The 20,861-nt window shown below is 41.7% G+C and overlaps 1 protein-coding gene across 2 annotated transcripts; it reads left to right on the plus strand.

Annotated features, from left to right (window-relative positions):
• The first annotated feature begins 1,203 nt into the window (after positions 1-1,203).
• Positions 1,204-19,736, plus strand: LOC308094495 (protein zyg-11 homolog). Of its 2 annotated transcripts, none has more exons than XM_080441193.1 (14): positions 1,204-1,355; positions 3,396-3,601; positions 4,911-5,722; positions 6,811-6,951; positions 8,186-8,362; positions 8,812-8,876; positions 9,425-9,524; positions 10,048-10,098; positions 12,657-12,818; positions 14,513-14,560; positions 15,605-15,805; positions 15,988-16,040; positions 16,960-17,057; positions 17,947-19,736. In XM_080441193.1, exons 2-14 carry the CDS (start codon positions 3,397-3,399, stop codon positions 18,102-18,104), a joined length of 2,271 nt encoding a protein of 756 aa, XP_080297319.1. In that variant the 5' UTR covers positions 1,204-1,355; position 3,396; the 3' UTR covers positions 18,105-19,736. The 2 variants fall into 2 exon arrangements, with proteins under 2 accessions (XP_080297319.1, XP_080297320.1); XM_080441194.1 differs by having other exon boundaries at positions 12,660-12,818.
• The last annotated feature ends 1,125 nt before the right edge of the window (positions 19,737-20,861 follow it).

A 20,861-nucleotide genomic window follows, 5' to 3' on the forward strand; every position in this document is an offset into this window, starting at 1 on the left:
TCATGTAGCTTGACCTTTCTGTTTAATGTAAATACAGATGTCAATCATATCTAGTGCTGTATAGAAAACAATGGTTTGGAATAGTTTTGATTTGCTCACACTCTACAGGCTAGGCTAATTGGGAGGTCAACTTTACATTCAATCAAATAAACCTCAGATAAGCATTGTGGATTAATATACAAGATCATTAATAACTTGCCACAGTCATTTATAAGATAGTCCTACCTTACTGAGGTGTTCATGCATGGGACAAGGAAAAAAGATGGAAGATATTTGACATGTCTCTTGTTGAGTTCGCCGGCCCCTCCTTGTGGCTAAACGAGTTACTTACTTGTGTTGTGCTCAGTACTGTAGGTAGAAGACAGTGGTTTAAAGTAGGCCTAACTTAGAACATTTACTCAAGTACTGTACTGTTCATTTACTCAAGTACTGTACTCACATGATGCGCATTGTGAGCTTGTAGATCTGGTATTTTCAAAAGATTTTTATACATTTGAAAACTTATGTTTAAATATTCTGCATAATGAGTACTTTCTACATTTGGTACTTTAAGTACATTTGTATACCAATAAAAGAATACACTGCCACGCACGATAATAATAATAATAATAATAATAATAATAATAATAATAATAATAATAATAATAATAATAATGTGACTTATTTGTTTCATATTAGTAGGCTATTAAAATAAAGCATCTATTCCATCGATCAGACAAACCACATGTAAGGTAGCTCTCATAATAACATTATTGATATGCCCATATTATCAACATCAACAGCTTTAAAAGGTAAATACAGATCAACACAAAACTCTAAATGATGACTGAAAAAGATAGCCTACAATACATCAATACAAGATATTGATGTATTGTATTTGTATGCTATCTAGCAAGATATTGGCTATTACCTCCTAGCCCACTTCTAATAGTAACAACATAATAAATGTAATAATCAATTAAGAATGTATTTATTTATCTATTAATGAATCAATGACAACCACATCTGCAATAATGAATATCATAATGTCACTGTGGTCAGCATGGGGGTCACAGGGCATAGGGGTCAGGGACAGTCGCACGTCGCACGTTTTCATTTCGTGACGTCAGAGAAGCTGACCAATGAAAAGTGGTCATTTTGACAGCTCGCTGTGAGCCACAGAAACGGCGACAACAACTCAGAGAATGTATTTATAGATGAGTGAGTGTGTCGCCTGCTGAATCCAAACATAGTAATGGGTTAAGGACGCCGCTTCAAGATGCCACTATTTCATTCATAATGCCCACGTTTTGTTGAGAGTCTACACCGCCTGAGCCTGTTTGTTTGTTTGCTCGTTTGTTTACGTTCTGAACATGGTGAGTTCTAGTTGTTCCACAACCCCGCCCCCATAACATCGTGTGTTTTTATGCGCTCTTGATCAGTGATGGAAGAAGTACTTAGTAAAAGTAACCGTACTGCGATGTAGAAACACTCTGTTACAAGTAAAAGTCCGGAATTCAACATTTACTTGAGTAAAAGTACAAAGGTATTGCTATCAAAATGTACTTAAAGTACCAAAAGTAAAAGTACTCATTATGCAGAATGTCCCATTTGTGAGCGTGTATGCCATTTTCAAATGGCCGAAATGTATACAGGCTGAAGTGGGTAATGTATGGTTTGTAATAATAATAATCAAAGTAACTAGTAAAGTTGTCAAATAATTGTAGCAATTTGTAGTGGAGTAAAAGTACAATATTTGCCACTGAGATGTAGTGGAGTAGAAGTAAAAGTATAGAAAAATGGAAATACTCCAGTAAAGTAAAAATAAATCCTCATATTTGTTGTACTTAAGTACAGTACTTGAGTAAATGTACTTAGTTACTTTCCACCACTGGTTATTACGCACCTGGCTCAAATTCCTCGCTGTTGTTGTCCACATTATCCTCACAGATAGAGAACCAGCTGGATTCATAGGTAACTGTTTCTCAACATCTGGGTCAGGGGCCCACCAGGGGTCCAAATGGACTCTTTTATGGGTCTCTAACTCCCTGAGAGTGTACACATGGAACCATTGTTTTATCTTTGGGACCCTAATATACACTGTAAAATTCTCAGTGTTTTAATTAGATTGTTTGTTTGATTGATTGATTGATTGATTGAATACTTGAATAACAGTTTGCAAATAGTACAGTGGTACGATTCATACAATGGTGCTAAAAGGATAACACAAAAAGCCCTGAGGGCTTGTTTCCATTGTGGTCCTGTGTATTAAATCCATAGAGACATTTAAAGACATGCATTAATATACAATAATATACCAGACATCATCAACACTAGTAGCAATAAAACATAGCCTATATGTACAGAGTAATTAACTCTGAGAGTGTACAACATGGAACCAAATGGACCCATAAGGGTCCATTTGGTTCCGTTTGTACACTCTCAGAGTTTACAGACCCCCTTGTGGTCCCCGGGCCAGACGTTGACAACGGGTGGATTAGGTGGTTTAAATGAGCTTACTTTGTTTGCAGTGCCTCATCTCTTAATGTGGTGGATAAAATTAGATAGATCGCTGTTAAAGATCCTATGACACTGGTTGAAGATCTATTTGTCTTGCCAGAAAGACTGCGGAGAATCTAGTGAGAAATCATTGTGTAATCTTGTCTGTCTCCCCCCCCCCCCGCCCCCGCCCCCCGACTGTCCATGCTAAACACACAGTACTACATGGTGTTACAATGCTGAACAGCCTAAAATAAATTTACAATTTTGTCCTCAACAATCATTATTTCGTATTAAAACACATTATTGATAAATGTTTTGTAATAGATTAGTTCGATTAACCGTGTTCAGTGGTGGAAAAAGTACTCACATGTTTTACTTAAGTAAAAGTATCAGTACTGCAATGTAGAAACACTCTGTTACAAGACAAAGTCTGGTAATCAAAAATTTCTTGAGTAAAAGTACAAAAGTATTGGTATCAAAATGTACTTAAGGTACAAAACAAAAAGTACTCATTGTGCAAAGTGTCCCATTTCACAAGTTTTCAAATGTATAAAATGTATACAAATCTTTTGAAAATAGCAGATCTACAAGCCCACAATGCGACGCATTAAGGGCTTGTAGATCAGCTATTTTCAAATGACCAAAATGTATATAGGGCTGCAGTGGTTAATGTATATTTTGTAATTATAATCAAAATCTACAAAGTAACTAGTAACTCAAGTTTTCAAACAAAGGTATTGGAGTAAAAGTATAATATTTGCCTCTGAGATGTAGTGGAGTGGAAGTAAAAGTACTGAACATTGGAAATACTCCAGTAAAGTGAAAATACCAAAACATTGTACTTGAGTACAGTACTTGAGTAAATGTACTTATTCAATTTACACCACTCTGACTGTGTTGCGCCCCTGAAACAGAATGACCTCTGACTGCGTGATGTCCATGTGCCGTCAGGAGGATTCCCGGGGCCCCAGGGTGCTGTCTGACCTGTGCCTGGCTCAGGTGTGCTGCGACCTGGACGCTTTGTGTGACAGGAGAGCAGACGGATCCCTTCGCCTCACCCGGGTCCCAATGCTCCCTCCGGAGATAGCTGACCAGCTACTGCAGAAGATGGCAACTGAGGGTACATTTTGCGCAGTGCTTCTCAACCTGTTGGGGGGGGCAGATGTCAGTATAAAGTGACAATTTAACCCATTAAGACCTGAGGCGATTCTTAAAAAAAATCAAAATCCTAACCGTTTTTTGGGAAAAAATTTTTTTTACAAGATATACAAGCTCATAGCGCGGCACCGCTATTTTTGAATAGCCAAAGAAATCTAAAGTGACACAGATGCGTTCCAGGTCTCTACCTTTTTAATACCTCAAAAAATAAAAGAGAAAATACCATTGCTGCCTCAAAGGTAATCAACAAACTATAATAAACTATACTTTAAAAAACTGGTCAAACATATGCCAAGTTGTGAAATATATTACCGGTACTTAAGAAAGAGGCAACATTATTGAAAAATATTTTCACAATATGTATGTGTGGAACTACAATTCCAAGTTCCTGTCAGGGTGGGGGGTCCCAAGTTCAAATACGATTATTTTTGGGGGACATGGCCTGAATAGGTTTAGAACCCCTGAATTAGCTGAATGGAAAATGTGTTAGACTGAATAAGACCAAGAGCAAATAATACGGATGCCAAGTTATGTGATGGCACTGTAGATTCTGTGGAAAACACAGATATTAGATTCAGAAAGATACTGTTCTAAATTCACTTCAATAATGTAGGACAAAATGTACTGTGTCGTGGTCAGCCTTGTGACAATTCACAATTAAGGCATTTAGCAGATGTTCTTCTCTATTTACAAAGTGCCAGGTCAGAGTAAATGGCAATGCATGAACCCTGGTCAACAAACGGATGGAGTGCAAAGAAAAACTATTAAGTGCTTCAAAGTACACCAGGTAAACAGTAACAACATGAAATCTGAATAACATTCTTTGCATTTGTGGACCAGCACTCACTCACATCTAACGTCCCTGAAGAGAGTCCTTTTTGAGGACCTTACAGAGACCAAACAGGCTGGAATGTATAAGCACCAGGATTCATTCAGACGGCCTGCAGTCAGTAATGAGACACAGAGGGATAGACGATAGGTCAGAACTCAGAATGGTTTTCTCCAGGGACTAGGCCTATTTTCAGGTAGACTTTTCAAAATCTGTGCCTTCTACTTTTGGGGAACAGGATTTACTAGGTCTTATTTAACGATGAGTCAGGCACAGAGGAAACTCTGCAACTCTGACTCATGAAGATGAAAGCCTACTTGTCAAATGTGCAGGCACAGAGTTACAGACATACAATACTGTATGCCGACATAATAGGATGACCTGATATGAATCACTCCAAATAGTCATTGTGTTAATCCCTTAACCTTCCTTACTGTACTAGGACTTCTGAATGACAGAACCATCGGGATCTTCCGCAACTGCAAAGAGCTGCGTCTGCGCCGAGCCGTCATCCGCCGCTCTCCGGTTACTGCGGAGTCCTTCCGCCTGGCGCTGTGTCCTCACCGGCTCCAGGATCTGGATGCATCCTGGGTCTCCGGGGGCCTGACTGGTGCCAACATCCTCTCGGGCCTGGCGTCCAACCCGGAGTGCAGACGCAGTCTGCAGAGGCTGTCTCTGAACGGACTGCGCCTGGACTGGGAGAGTGGGGATGGGGACGATAGGAGAGGAGCCCGCGTCAGCTTCAGCTCCCTGCGTAGCCTGAGGACGCTCAGCTTGGCCGGGACTGACCTGACCGACGCCGTACTGGAGGACGCGTGCTCGGCACCGCAACTGGAGAGCCTCGACATCTCCTGCACGTCCGTCACGGACCTGACGGCCCTCCTGGAGCGCAGGGACACCCTGAAGGTTTTGATCGCCCACGGGCTTCGCCGGCTGGACATGTCCCCCGCCAGGCTGCTGTTCATCCTCAGCCAGCTCCACACCCTCAGGCACCTGGACTTTTCAGACGACCACTTGGCCGAGGCGTCCGCGGGCGACGGCGGCACGGAGGGGGACGACATGGTGCGACAGCTCCTGGAGGGCAGCCCGCAAGTCCTCCCTGCCCTCGTTTCACTGGACGTGTCGGGGCGGAAGGGGGTCGCGGAGGCCGAAGTCAAGGCGTTCGTGGAGGCCAGGAGTGGGCTGGTCTTCCTGGGCCTGCTGGCCACGGGCGCCAGCTCCGGTGGTGTCCTGTCTTTGCGGAGGAATTTGAAAGTAAACCGCTTCACCTACTGTATATGTCATTCTCTCAACTGTTGCTAAATAGTTTCTGAGGACTTAACACTGTTGATGTGACATAAGGTTGAGTATAGCATTGAGGGTGTTACCATATTGTCTTGTTTACTCATTAGTGTGGTTGCCCCTAGGGGCAACAAAGTATAGTACTTGGGCAACTTTATTATAGAGCAACCCCAAACTTTTTGCACGCTAGGACACAGCGAGGACACAGCGTTTCATGAATTACATTTTCCCATTGACATGAATGGGAATAGGGGACAGCTCCCATTCAAGTATTTTTCCTTGGAAACCATAAGAGCTACAATTTTTGCTCCTCCTCCTACAGATTTCGTCCAAATCTCAAAAGAATTGGCATACTTGATCTCTGGACCTATGTGATAAAAACACATCAAACTGAATTTTAATTGTCCATACCTTTTGGCCGTAATTGGCTTGCAAAGTTAGTGGGAGGGGCCTATTTGACCAAAAAAGCCACAAATCATGAATGAAATGTCCAATCAACCCCAAATTTGAATCACATGTTGAAGGTCATGTACTCCATTCAGTGCCAAAATGAAGGAATTCCACTTTGACGGGGCACCACAAATGCAAAAAACGTAACCGTTGTTGCAAAAACATGATTTTTGGGGGATCAATCCCCTCCAAATTAATTACACATGGTGTCAGGTGTGATGAGACAATGAAATTCGCTGGGAGGGGCCTAGTTTCTAAAAACAAAATGCCATATCATGAATGCAAGATCCGATCAACACCAAATTGCATGTTGCGTGATCTCCAACGCTATTTTTCCCAGTGGATTCCTCGGGACCCGACGGCTGCAACCACACTTGCAATTTCCCCAAATTGTACCTTTTCTAGATCTGTTTTAATCATTTCTGATATGAATCACATCAACATGTAAGAACCCCAGAGAAGATCTCCGTTGTAGACATGAGGTCAAGCTACAGTAGACTTTCACATGAGTTTCACTTGTTTTCCTTCTGACATGTCGTTGTGCTTTGACTGATGCGTATTTCGTGGGTCTTGCTGTGAGGTGCTCATACGCTGTGTGTGTGTGTGTCCAGGTGACAGGGAACGCCAATGAGAGCCAGCTCTGTGAGGCCCTGAAGAGGTATAGTGAAAGGGAATGTTTTGTACGAGAAGCTCTCGTCCATCTCTACAACTTGACCACCGACGTAGAAAAACCCCGACCAGATCTCCTCAAGGTACCACAAACTCCTTCACATAACTTGATTGCAGAACAGGTTAGAATGTATTTGTTATTATTGATGATTGTACAATGAACAGTAAATATATAGGCTATTTGTATTTATTGATTTTGTTGTGCTGTTTCATACATTTCTTCACTCTTCTCATTTTTGGATGCTTTGTGGGAAGCAGAGATATGTTGTTGTGAGGTTTTGATCATTGATTTTTGTAACCATATGAGACCATAATTCTTATTTATAGCAACAACCTGGGTGATTCCCCCCCCCCCCCCCCCCTTGCGTTAGTACAAAAACAGCCATAAGTGAAGTTATTGCAGAAATGGACTCAAAAACAGCAATTAAACAATTCGTAATCAACCATAACGAATAACTGATACGGTACTTTGCTGGTTTGTTTTCAGTTGCTAATGTTGCTAGTGGCTGGAAACTGAACAGCGCGTTGAGATGACGTCACTTGTTTTGTTACGCTGATTGGCTGAAGGGGTTGTCTGTCAACGCTACTACTCCCGCTCAGCTCCCGCCCATGGCGAAACGGCCACAGAGGGTTTTTTTAGTAGGATTCTAAAAACACCTTCTAAATCCTGACCTAAGTTTTCTGAAAAACTTCAAATATTTATTCAAAAAATGACAACAAATGTATGTTGCTATATACTGTACATATAGCAACAACTACCCCAAAAGGGGTTCCGGGATTGAAAAGTATAGTTAAGTATAGGGGTTCCCGGTCTAAATGGGTTAAAAAATGTACACAACAACAAGGTTTATGTAACTATGTGGCTGATGTTGACAATGACACGTACAGTAGTAACCAGTGGTGGAAAAAGTACTGGTACTCAAATGTTTTACTTAAGTAAAAGTATCAATACTGCACTGTAGAAGTACTCTGTTACAAGTAAAAGTCCGGAATTCCAAATTTACTTGAGTTAAAGTACTGAAGTATTGGCATCAAAATGTACTTAAAGTACCAAAAGTAAAAGTACAAAATGTTTTGAAAATAGCCGATCTACAAGCTCACAACGCGTCGCAAAGCGACGCGCTGTGAGCTTGTAGATCTGCTATTTTCAAATAGCCTATGTATAAAATGTTAAACTGTTAAAAACCAGTCCTTGATGGTAGTTGTTAAGGTTGAGGGAAAGAATGTCACCAGCCATTCTGGTGTTCAAACCAGTGCACCTGCTTATGGGCTTGTCACCTCCTGCGTGTGTATGTGTATCCCCCCCTTGTCTTGTAGCTGGTTCTGGATGGAATGCGGAGTCACAGCACCTCTGTGCACGTGCAGCTGGTGTCCACGGCGTGTGTGTTCAACCTGACCACCCAGAACATGGCGGAGGCCTTGTCTGTTGGCCTGGTCAGCCGCACTGTTGCCCAGCTGCTCTGCGCCATGAAGAACTTCCCCAACCACCAACAGGCAAGGACGTTCCTAAACCACTCGGCTGTCTGTTAGTGTTACTCGACAATAATTACATATTTTCTACTTGTTAGTATCGTTTATTTGGAGCAACATGTGTCAAACGACACATGTTGCTGATCTACAAGCTTACAACACGTCACGTCACACACTTGTGACGTGTTGTAAGCTTGTAGATCAGCTATTTCTGCCATTTTTACTTGTGTAAAATTAGTAAATATATCAATGATTTCTTTGTATATTTCAGTTATTTGTCGTATCTTCCCTGTGCAATTTTTTATTACAAAGCCTAAAAGGCTTCTTATGTTCCAATGTTCAACAATGCCCAAACACACAATTAAATCGTTAATCGCAATAATTTGAGTGACAATTAATCGTCAACTTAAATTTGTAATCGGGACAGCTCTATCCACATGGCTGATTGTAGAAACGTTGTCCTTTCCCTACAGGTGCAAAAGAACTGTCTGCTGGCGCTGTGCAGTGACTACGTCCTCCAGGAGGTTCCGTTTGACAAGTCAGTTTACTTAATAGAAGTTACATAGGAGCTTTATAACGCCATAACCTCATTTTGTCATTGCCGTGTTCTCCCATGATCTCATTATAGAGTTGATCTGTGTTTTCCCTTCCCTTCACTTGATCCAACTGAAAACGGCCAAACCAGCCTTAAAATGTAAATAAAGATCATGACATAATAATAATGACATAATAGTCGCGCTGTCCTTGGAAACCTTGTATGTCCAAAACTGTTACTTTTCAGAAAATGGAAAAATAACCTACATTTAGTTATGTTTTAGTTACAATCTCTTAAAACTTTTCATTTGTTAATATTTATAAAACTCAGACAGAAAGTGAAAACAGCGAAAATAGCAGATGTACAAACTCACGCGTTGTGAGTTTGAGAGTTGTTATTGTTTTGTTGGTTTGTTGGTTATTTTCGCTACTTTTGCGTGACAGTTAAATTATCAGTTGAAGTTGAAATAAGGTTTCTGCCCTACAGCGACAATATTAATAAATACATTGCATTCTTTTGTACTAATGTGGTCTAACATATCCACGGTTCAGGTATTTAGCCGTCACGCTGGTGATGAACTGGCTGAGTAGCCACGAGGATCCCACGCTGCAGAGGATGGCTGTGGCTGTCATCTCCATTCTGGTGTCCAAGGTCAGGACATTGTGACGTGTGTGTGTGTTGTCATTTTACCTGACTCAAACACAGTTTAATTATACATCAATTGATACATCTGATACGCACCTTTAAACATGCAAATGTTCTCCTTACCCAGTTTCAACCTGTCGTCCCTATTTTGGGCATAGGTGAAAACTCTCCAACGTTATTCTATTTCTAAGGAAGTACATAGGGCTTGGTTAAAACCCAATGTGCTATTAATGTTGACATATTCAAATTTCTAAGAATATCGTACCTGGTAAAACATAGGATAGGACAGGATTTTCTTTCTTTGATGACATGGAATATAATGACCTATTTTCAAACACCTGAAAAGCAGGAATTATGGAAATATAGTCGGAGAGTCCATAGTAGTACATCATCACAGCTCCTTTGACAGTAATATGTCAAGATAATGTTCCACATGGCTTACCAGACGTCAGCCATTTCAGGTTTGATGGCTTTCATAATTGTTTTTGGCCGGACATGACAGCACTGATATGTCTTTCTTCTGGTGCAGTTATCAACGGCGGAGACGGCGCAGCTGGGCTCTGACATCTTCATTATGAAGGTATGGTCACTCTGGCATTTCAAACACAAGCAGGTGTTTCATTTCAGCCTCACACAGGCAGTCTGCAGCAGGGGAATGTGCATGTGATTCATCTTGCTTGAGTTACTATCTCCCAAGGTCTTCTTTCCTCTGTATCTCATGCGCATGCACGCGCACACACGCACACACACAGCTTTCTATTACATTCAACTCATTCATCACCATCCACTGTCACTTGCTCCATTCCTCCATTGACTGAGTCATTCCCTGTCTACGTCTTTGACCCGTTACACAATACCTATCTGTTTCTTTCCCTTTTTTCTCCATATAAACAATCCTGTATCTCTCTCTGCTAACGTCATTCTGGTTTGTTTATAATTTGTAAAAAAAAAAAAAAAAAGGTCATCCTATTTTATCGTTCACCAATGTACACCCAAATTCACATAAGGGAATTAACCACTCAAATTGGCGTCTCTATTTTGGACATGTCATTATGGGCAGAATTGTTTTAGATCAGGAAGCAGGCCGCGCTTTACCCAATCAAATGTAGTGGGCTGGATTTACATCTGTGCGTTCGCTTCCCACTGGAAACAAACCCAAACTCATTTAACAATAGCGTCCTCGGAGCCGACAAAACCACGGAAAGTTAGTAACATTTGAACTTGTTCTTCCATCATAGAAACAAGTGGGCTTATAAACGATCCATGTTCCGTGGGAGAAATGTTGTTAGTGTTCCGTGGAGAAATAGTGGGAATTAGTGGGAATGAAAACATAGGCGAACTACCGGAAGAGGAGGGCTGAGGGCAGACCAAACGGGCCCATTTCCTCTACCCACGTTCTATTGGGAGCTCCCCCAGAGTCAAATTCTAAGGTAAAAAACAGCAGAGGATGCTGTTTTTCCCTTTTTTGACATGGGTTCCCAGATTGGTCGTTGTATGACGACGTGTATATAGGGCTTAAATAATTTTCTCTCACTATCTGTTGAAATAGCCAATATACTATATGTGTATCAACAAATGGAGGCAGATTTCTCTCTTTCCCTCTCTCTCTGTTACCTTTCGTCTCACTGTTCTATTAGATAGATGGATAGATAGATAGATACCTACCTACTTACCTTTATTTATCCTGCCGGGGAAATTCAGGTGCCAGAGACAGCACAGCAGTAAAGTTACAGTTACAGATACAGGGCACTTTTCTGTACAGTAGGTACAGAAGAATAACCATATTTGAACTGGGGACCCCCCACTCTGACAAGCACTTGGAATTGTAGGAGTTGAGGCATTACATTTAGTTTGACTCGGTTCCACAGATAAATATTGTGAAAATAGTAGATCTTCAAGCTTGTAGATTTTTTTTTATAGTATAGTTTTTTTATTACTTTTGATGCAGTATGGTCTTTTTCTTTTCTTTTTCTTTCGTCTTAAAAGTCTTTAAATTGTCACTTCACTGTCATCTGGACAAAAAAAATCATGTGGGGACCCCACAGGCTGAGAACCACTGTCCTATACAATGATACTGCCTGATGCAGAACAAGAAGGAGAGTAGCAAGGTAAGCCTAGTTGTGACATCAGCACAAACCACATGGAATGGGTGACAACAAAGTGAATCCTACAATAGTCAGACAACACTGTAATGCTACTGAGTCACAGAGAGTCATTGCCCCATACGTGCATCGGTTCTCAAAGTGGTAACTCAAAGTTGACAAGCAAAGCAGATTAAATACAGTGGTTTGACTGTTTACATAAGAAAAGCTGTTATTGAATGTGAGGCATTGTTTTTGGTAATGAGCTTAGAGCTATGAGCTTGTAGATCTGCTATATTTGAAAAATTGTGAAACTTGTGCAAATCTTTGAATATATATATATATATATATTTATTTTTTAAAGCGAACAAATTATTTTGAGATGGGGGTCCACGGCCAAATACATATCATTTTGGGGGTCCTTGACATGAGAACCACTGCCATACAGTACTTGCATCGTTAAACATTCTCTTGGCAAGCGGACTGACCAAGTCCCTCCAGCTTCATCTTGGGGTATAGGAATAAGTCCTTCCTCTTGCTCACTCGCTCTTCAATCTCCATGTGGAGGTGGTGGGAGTGGTGGGAAGTGGTTGCCCCCCCCCCATTACTCTACTCTACTGCATTGGTTCTCAAAATGGAGTCTGAGGACCCCCATGGGTCCTTGATAGGGTTACAGGAGGTCCCCTGCAAAAGTTGGTAATGTAGCATCAAAAACTATTTGACCACTTTACACATCTGCTATTTGAAAATGGCCGATCTACGAGCTCACAGTAGAGCTTTTTGATAGCCTATTTTCGGAAAATCATGAAATAAATGAGGAAAATGTTTGAATATTTTTTTGATATTTTAACGGCACAGATCTTGTATTGGGGGTCCCTGGCACAAACTATTTTCAGATGGGGGTCTGCAGTAAAATACATATTAATTTAGGGGTCCTTGACGTGAAAAAAAATTGAGAACCATTGCTCTACTGTATCTCTCCTCCCTTCTTCCTGGTAGTGTTGCACTCTCTCATCAGCAATCTCTCTCTCTCTCTCTCTTTCTCTCTCTCCTGCAGCAGCTGATGGGCATCGTGCAACAGAAGGCGATGGGGCGAGTGGTCGACACCACTCTGAAGTTTGCCCTCAGTGCCCTGTGGAACCTGACGGACGAGACCCCCGCCGCAGCCCGACACTTCATCCAGTGCCAGGGCCTGGAGCTCTACGAGGAGGTGTTGGAGGTGTGAAGGAGCCATGGAAAAACCCACTGACGCACGCACAGCACCCATGCACGCACATTATGCACAAGCAAGGGTAACCGGAATGCTCACCCCAAAACACACTCGCCCCAAAAAAATAATTTGCGGACCGCTCGCCCCCTAGCGGTTCTTGTATTTGTTTGTCTGAGGTTAAGGTTAGGAATAAGTTTAGGTTTAGGCATAGTTTTACTGAGGTTAAGTTTAGGAATAAGGCTAGGTTTAGGCATAGTTTTACTGACGTTACGTTTAGGAATACCTGGTGGCGACCGTTCCGAGGTCGCCGGATTAGACCCAGGGCTAGCGTGTTTTGGGGCGAGTGTTCTTGTATTCCAAGCAAGCACATACAAGCAAATGCATGAAACACAAACATAAGAGAACCGATTCATGCGCACGTATTGCCATGAGCGCATATTCCGCGTATGTACGCATTGAAGTGTGTGCATATGCAGTACATGCATGCGAACATACACACGCACACGAACGTACACACATACACACATAAAGGCTATGCTGCTTTAATGCAGCAGTAGTTATACTCCATACACTGCTTTTGAGATATAAACACAATGCTGTTGCGTGTGCACACACACACACACACACACACACACACACACACACACACACACACACACACACACACACACACACACACACACACACACACACACACACACACACACACACATACACACACACATTCAAAGTGCTTTATACAAAACATTAAGCATTGGGACATTAAGACACAGAGCATTAAGAAACGCATTACGAAAGGACATTTGAATGCAATTGAAAATAAGTGGTAAGTTCAAATAAAACAAAAAGATAAACACAATTACACAGGAAATGAAACACTAAAAGGCAGTGGCAAACAGAATGTTTTTAGGCTTTGATCTAAAAGAAGTTATAGCAGACCTCCATTTTTCTAGCAGTTTGTTCTAGATGTGTGGTGCATAGAAACTGAACGCTGCTGTTTAGTTCTGATTCTAGGGACAGAAAGCAGACCTGTCCCAGATCTGAGAAGTCTACATGGTTCATGGTGCAGCAAAAGATCACAAATCTATTTTGGCCCTAAACAATTCAGTGCCAACAGTAGTATTTTGAAATCAATTATTTGACAGACAGGAAGCCAATGTAAAGATCTGAGAACTGCTGTGATATGCTCCACTTTCTTGGTGTTAGTAAGCAAGCAGCAGCATTCTGAATAATCTTTTTTAGGGAGACCTATAAAGACACCATTGCAGTAGTCGAGTATACTGAAGATAAACTGATGGACAGGTTATAATCCATGTCTGAGTGACTACACCAAGATTTCTGGCTTTGGTTGTGTGTTTTTTACATTACCAATAGAATTTGAGCACTGACTTTTAATCGTATACTTTCTTACATACAATACACACAGAGAAAGTATACATTTGGCACTGGCGGCCACCTAAATTGTAGAACTGTAAAAACGTTGTGATCCTACATTTATACTGTATTGTCTGATAATGATGATATCGATATGTAAAAAGTGATATGAGTACAGGAAGAATCACTCATTCACAGTAAAATCCTCAGTATTAATTGATCCATTTGTACACTCTGGGAGTTAAATTAACTCTCAACAACACTTATCACTCACAACATTTTACAGTGTTGTTTCCCTCATGTTCATGTTATGTTTCTTTGCATTGCAGACCTACTACAGTGAAGCCTCCATTCAGCAGAAGGTTCTGGGTCTTCTGGTGGGTTTACTGTTTACAGTACAATATCATTGTTTCTCAAACATTTTAATTTCAAGGACCCCCATAACTCTTGAGAGTTGGAACCAAACAAATGGAACCCTTACGGTTTGGTTCCATTTGTATTTTGTAAACTCTCCAAGTTACAGACCTCTAAGGTTCCAGTTAGGACCCCCTCAAGGAACCCTGAGGGTCTACTGTATGTTATGGTGTTTGTGGGCTTAGCGTTGGGTGCCAAAAGTAGCGGGACCTCAGACTCCACTGTATTTTTCCATGTTCAAGCATGATTCCTGTTGGTAACGGCCACAAGAAAAAGCCTTTTGCCAGGGGGCTGGATTTAATCAACATGCTTCTATACACCATGTTCCATTGTATTCTGACAACTGGAAGCGTTCGAGTTTATCGCCTTGTCAGCTACTTTTTCTATATTCCCAAACAATTTAAAATGAACTTTCCAGCAGGAATAAACATACTGTGGGTCCCCATCGGTACTGTAGGGATTTTAAGGCGGTTCTTTTTACTGTGTGCGTGTGTGTGTGTGTGTGCGTGTGCAATCTTGCGTGTTCAGCACCACATTTCTTGTGCATGCTGCCAGTAGGCCAAGGAAGTTAAGTCTCCGAATATGTTTCACATTTTGTATATTTATTCATAATCTGAGATCCGCCGCCCCTTCATATACATGGGCAAGATTGACATCATCAGTATGATGTCATCATCAGCATAGCATCAGCTCCACAGGGAAGCCACATTGTTATTAGACCCCGTCTTGTTTCTCTTCAAAAGATAGCAGATATACAAGCTCACAGAGCGTCACTTCGTGCCAAGCTGCAAGCTTATATGTAGGCCTACATCTGCTATTTTAGAACGATCTTGAAAGTGTTTGAAAATGTTTGAATAATTTTGCATTTTTTGAACACAAATCTTTTCTTGGGGTCCCTGGCACAAAACATTCTCAGATGGGGGGGTTCCGCACCCTAATATATATACATTTTGGGGTCCTTGATACGAAAAGGTTCCACCATCTTGTCTCCATGTGGTGTTTTGTAGAACAACATAGCGGAGGTGGAGGAGCTGCAGGTGGACCTGATGGACGAGGACCTGGTGGAGCACGTTCTCAGCCTGCTGCTGGACGCCCGGCTGGAGGTGAACGTGCGCTACTTTGCCGGAGGCATCCTGGCACACCTCGCCTCCAGACCAGAGGCCTGGACCCTGGAAGAGGAGCTTCGTACCACCATTCTGGAAGACCTGGTGTGTGTGTCTGTGTGTGTGTGTGTGTGTGTGTGTGTGTGTGTGTGTGTGTGTGTGTGTGTGTCCTAACTATCAATCATTTGTCTGGGGACCCCCTGGAACCCCCTCAAGAACCCCTTGGGGTCCCTGAACCCCACGTTGAGAACCAGTGCTCTAATTATTCAGTCTCTATGTTATTGCAGCATACTTCCATAATGACATGGACCCCACCTGAGAGAGAGATGGTGTCTTACAGGTGAGAATCAAAGTGTGATATTGTTCACAAATGCACTTTATAATTGGTGTTATCCTATCCCAAATGTCAGGCGGGGGGGGGGTTTCACCACACAACAGGCTCCAGAAAGATTAGACAATCACAGCTATGTAATAAATCAGACCAGGCACTCAGGAAGGTCCACGTTTTTTAAAGTCTTTACTAAAGCAGAGCATATGAAAAAATGCGTATCGTCTTACGCCTACATCAGCATGCTAATAATATATTTGAAGTATTATGAACCCTGTCCAAGAGCACTTGAGGTTTTTGGAATATCCCAAACATTCCAGATACCCGTTTTTCTTCCATCACAGGGAATGTATTTGCAAGGCAAGTTCATATACTTGTGTGTTATTTGACAACTGCTGTGTGCTGAAGCCCACCCATCAAGTTCAGAGTGTTTGTACAGTGAATGGCATTGCATCTGTTCCAATATGAATCTCCCTCATCTCAGACAAGGTTATTATAGTTAATTAAAACTGACAAAATAACAAAAACTAGAATTGACAAAACATGAAAAAAGAGGCGTTAAAAAAAACCCAAAATAACTGAAAGTGTATTGTGTGTTTACCAAACTAACTAAAATCATAGAGAAAATCTCCTTAGTTTTTTTTGACAATATTTAATATATAAGCCTAATATTTTGGGCGTATATGAAATCTTCCAATATTTTTCGGAACAAAATTACAAAAATAGCCGATCTGCAAGGCCACAATCTGCTATTTTATAATCTAACCCCTGACTACCCCATATTACAATAAAAAACTGAAACTAATAAAAAACTGAACTAAATCTAAGCCTGTTCAAAAAAACAAAAACTAAACTAAACTAGCAAACCTACTTTAAAAGCTAATAATAACCGTGGTCTCACAGTATTCTTCTCTTACAATGCACCTTGCAGGTCATTCCGTCCCTTCCTGCCTCTGCTCCAGACATCCCAGCCCGCAGGAGTGCAGCTGTGGGCAGTGTGGGCCATACATCTGGTCAGCAGTCAGAACAGTAAGAGAAGATAACATAAACACCCTACCGTGATGTTGTTTTATTCTGTGAGGGCTGCTCTGCTATGGGTAATATATGTTGGATTCCTGCGGATCAACACTTATAAATCATATTAATATTTCGTGTCCGTTGCCCGGTGGACATATGCGTGCCACGATTCTCTTTTGCTTGTGAAACAGGGCTTTTTTTAACCACATGAACCCTGAGCGTTTCTATCCTGGGGTCAGCGAAAATATCAGATCTACAAGCTTGAGCTTGTAGATTGACTATTTTCGGCGAAGATATATAGTGTATAACGAAAACAGGCCAGCCATTGGGAGTGGTTAAATTTCAAAATGAGCTTGTCACTGTGAACATTTGACACACAACAGTGTTATACAGATGAATGTAAGGTTATAATGAGGTGGTGGTGGGGGGATACTTACTGTTGAGAGAGACACAGAAACCCCTTGTTCTTCGTGTTGAAAGAACTCAATGCCACCTTCTAATGCTCATATATTTGGATTCCCCCTTTTGACAAAAATAGGCTTCCAGCTTATAGAGTTCAAAGACTTGGTGCAAGTCAAGCACTAGGCTAGTGCCTTCTGGTGTAAAGTGCATGATATAAAACAATTTAACAATTTCTTAATATGCCCCCCCCCCTCCCTTCTGGAAAAAATATTGTTAAAGACCCCAGAAATGTTTAAAGATCCCCTTTTCACAAACCTTTAAAAAAAGGTTTATGCCCCTGCTTTTGAGGCCAAATACTGGCATGCATCTCTATTGAGGTTGAGGCCCCTGGGTGCTGGACTCAACTGATTAAATGCCCCTCTTTCTTTCCTCCTTTTTCCTGCCCCCCCCCCCTCCCCCAACCAATTCTCTCTCTCATTTCCCCCCCTCTATCCTCCAGCTCCACACTACAGCGCTATGCTTCAGAAGGAGGGCGTCCTTGAATTTCTGAAGGCTTTGGCTGAACACTCCGACACGCACAGCGACATAAAAGGCCTGGCAGACATGGTCCTGTGTTTGGTAGAGAGAGATGCAGCAGCAGCAGCCGAGCCCTGCTGAGAGCCTAGACGTGACAGCCAGGCGGACCTTGGGAGCCCACGGTGGAAGGACACAGTGACCCTGGCGAGTGCATGTTTTCATGGAAACCACTGTTGACACGTGTGCTGCAGGTAGTAGTACTTCATGAGGCAGTTGACACACATGCAGTAACAGCGGTGGTACCTCTTCATGTGAAGGACCCCCGAATTAACCCATTAAGACCTGAGGCACACATTCTACAAAATGCCTTCTAAATCAGTAGTTCTCACACTTTCAAGATTTGTTTTTAAAAATGTTCAAAAATAGCAGATGACGTACAAGCTCGCTGCGCGGCACGAAATGACACAAAGTGAGCTTGTATACACAAAAATCTAAAATGACACAGATGCTTTCCCGGTTTTAATGGGTTAATATGTATTTGGTCATAGACCCGCATCTGAAAGATATTTTAGCTATGGACCCCTATAAGAGTGTTCGTGATCAAAATTATTCCAAATATATCGCGATTTGTCAAGATTTTTCCCAAAATGTCCAAAAATAGCAGATCTACAACCTCACAGCGTGTCACATCGCGACGTGTCTATTGTCAGCTTATAGATCTGCTGTTTTTGAAAGCTGAAGCATAAAATACAATAGGATTAAAGCCTAAAACAGTTTTTTTCCTTTTTAATGCTGGATTAAATAATTTTGTTGGGGATCCCCTGGAACACCCTCAATGACACCTGGGGGTCCCCGGACCCCACTTTAGTTAGAGTGAGGAGGTACAAATGTGAATTGTCTTTGAGGAAATTATTTATTGGAATTAAGGTAGAGATGTGTGTGGTTTCTATGGTTTTATTTGACTGGATTAAAACAGAGGATATGATGATGTAGCTTGGACACTGCTTGATAGTGAAACTTGTTTACAACAGGCTGGCAGTGAAAGGCCTGATTAGTCTTGCACAATTTTTTAGCAGTGTTGATGTTTAAAAAAATATGTAAAGTTTGTATATGGAAAAAGTGTGAGCTTAACAAGGTGTCCCAAATATTTTTGGACGAAGCTGAATCATGTGGATCCCAAAATGGCCACTAGATGGTGCTTTGGCACTATTGCTTTGACCTCAGGATCTGCAATGATAATATTGTTGTAGTTCAAGATGACCATACATCTGTAAGTGCTTTCAAATGATCAAACCCCCCATTTTCTCTGTCATATGTTTTCTTTAACCTCCGGCTGACACCCTTGCCTTTCAGAGTGCAGCTCAGGTTTCTTTACTCAAATCGTGGCTGTTGTCATTAACCCATTAAGACCTGACAATTGCCTTCTAAATCAGTAGTTCTCAAACATTTTCGTGCCAAGGACCCCCAAAATTATGTTTAATTTGGCCGCGGACCCCCCCCCAATTGGAAAATGTTTTGTGCCAAGGACCCCTCAGAAGAGATTTGTTTGAAAATGTTGTAATAATTTGGATATTTTTTTAAACAATTTCAATATTTTTCAAAAATGTTCAAAAATAGCAGATGTACAAGCTCGCAGTGTGGCACGAAGTGACGCACTGTGAGCTTGTATATCTGCTACTTTTGAATATCAAACGCTAAAATCTAAAATGACACTTGGATGCTTTCTTGCTTTTAATGGGTTAAAAGCAGATTTTTAAAGTTCTCATGTCTAGTGCTAAATAAAATAAAAAAACGTTTTTTTGCATATGGCGTTCATTTCTGTCCAGTCGAGTGAAATGTGAGCTGCTTCTGTACTTAAGGCCTCATTATAAAAGAGCCAAATTGCTGCAAATTACAGTATGTCTCGGTTTTGCTCCCCTTACTCTCCACCTGACAACCCCCCCCCCACACACACACACACACCCGCTCCCCCCCGCCATATTTCTCACGTATCCTAGATATGACTGAATTCATTATATTTAATGTAATGCCACCGGGCAAGGCTAACTGCTCCAGACATTCTAGGGGGTCTGATGATCTAAGTCGGCCTATTAATAATTCCCTTTGAAAGGTGGATTATTACCTAACTCACATTAATATTTAGATAAATTCTTTGTGTGTGTGTGCGTGCGTGCGTGCGTGTGTAAAGTTTCTGAAGGAATTAGAAACTGCAATGCGTAACATTTATGTACTAAAGTTCCTGGGATTAGAACGAGCGCCAAACTTTCTACTGCCGTGCTAAGACGGAAAGCCCATTTGAGCAGGGGCGGCGTTACACCTTGACTTGAGCTTCACGCAATAGCCCTCGTCAACCAGTAGTGGTCCCTATACACCACATTCTCATTAACGTTCTGGATCAGGGCCCACTTGAAACTCTTGAAAGCGTTTCGCGACCCATCCGACTGACCACTTAACACGCCCAGCCGTATCAGCTGCCTTTTGTTAAGTGGTCAGATGGGTGGGCCGCGTGCATTTTTAGAGCACGTTTATTTTAACGATCAATCGATCAACTGTATTCTGGCTTGGATCAATGGAATGAACTTGTAAGTTCCTATTTATTGGTAACACGACTAGTCTGCTGCGAGGGTACTGCAAGTAGACCCTGGGCCCACAGGTTGGGAATCACGCTACAATACAGATTAGTTAAAATGTTTACATTTTATTCATTAAAGACCGTTTAACGGATTGCAGCTTTAAGAAGTTCTGCCATATGGAAGCGGGCCATGTGCTTCAGTGTGACAGCAGTCACAGCAGGGTGACATTGTTGCAGAGAGAGTGTAGCATACTGTAGATGAAGAGCTGCTGTAAATATTTGTCCGTCTGCCTGCCAGTGGTGGTTTACTTTCTGCCAAAGAGGAA

Source organism: Gymnoscopelus braueri (genome assembly GCF_963280865.1).
Source record: "Gymnoscopelus braueri genome assembly, chromosome: 10".
NCBI lineage: Eukaryota > Metazoa > Chordata > Actinopteri > Myctophiformes > Myctophidae > Gymnoscopelus > Gymnoscopelus braueri.

What these genes read in the sequence shown, in the direction of transcription:
- LOC308094495 (XM_080441193.1), top strand. Translation starts at nt 3,397, where the DNA reads ATGACCTCTGACTGCGTGATGTCCATGTGCCGTCAGGAGGATTCCCGG. An exon ending in CTTTGCGGAGGAATTTGAAA is followed by an intron (nt 5,723 to 6,810) that starts GTAAACCGCTTC and finishes GTGTGTGTCCAG; the next exon opens with GTGACAGGGAACGCCAATGA. An exon ending in AGAGAGATGGTGTCTTACAG is followed by an intron (nt 16,041 to 16,959) that starts GTGAGAATCAAA and finishes TGCACCTTGCAG; the next exon opens with GTCATTCCGTCCCTTCCTGC.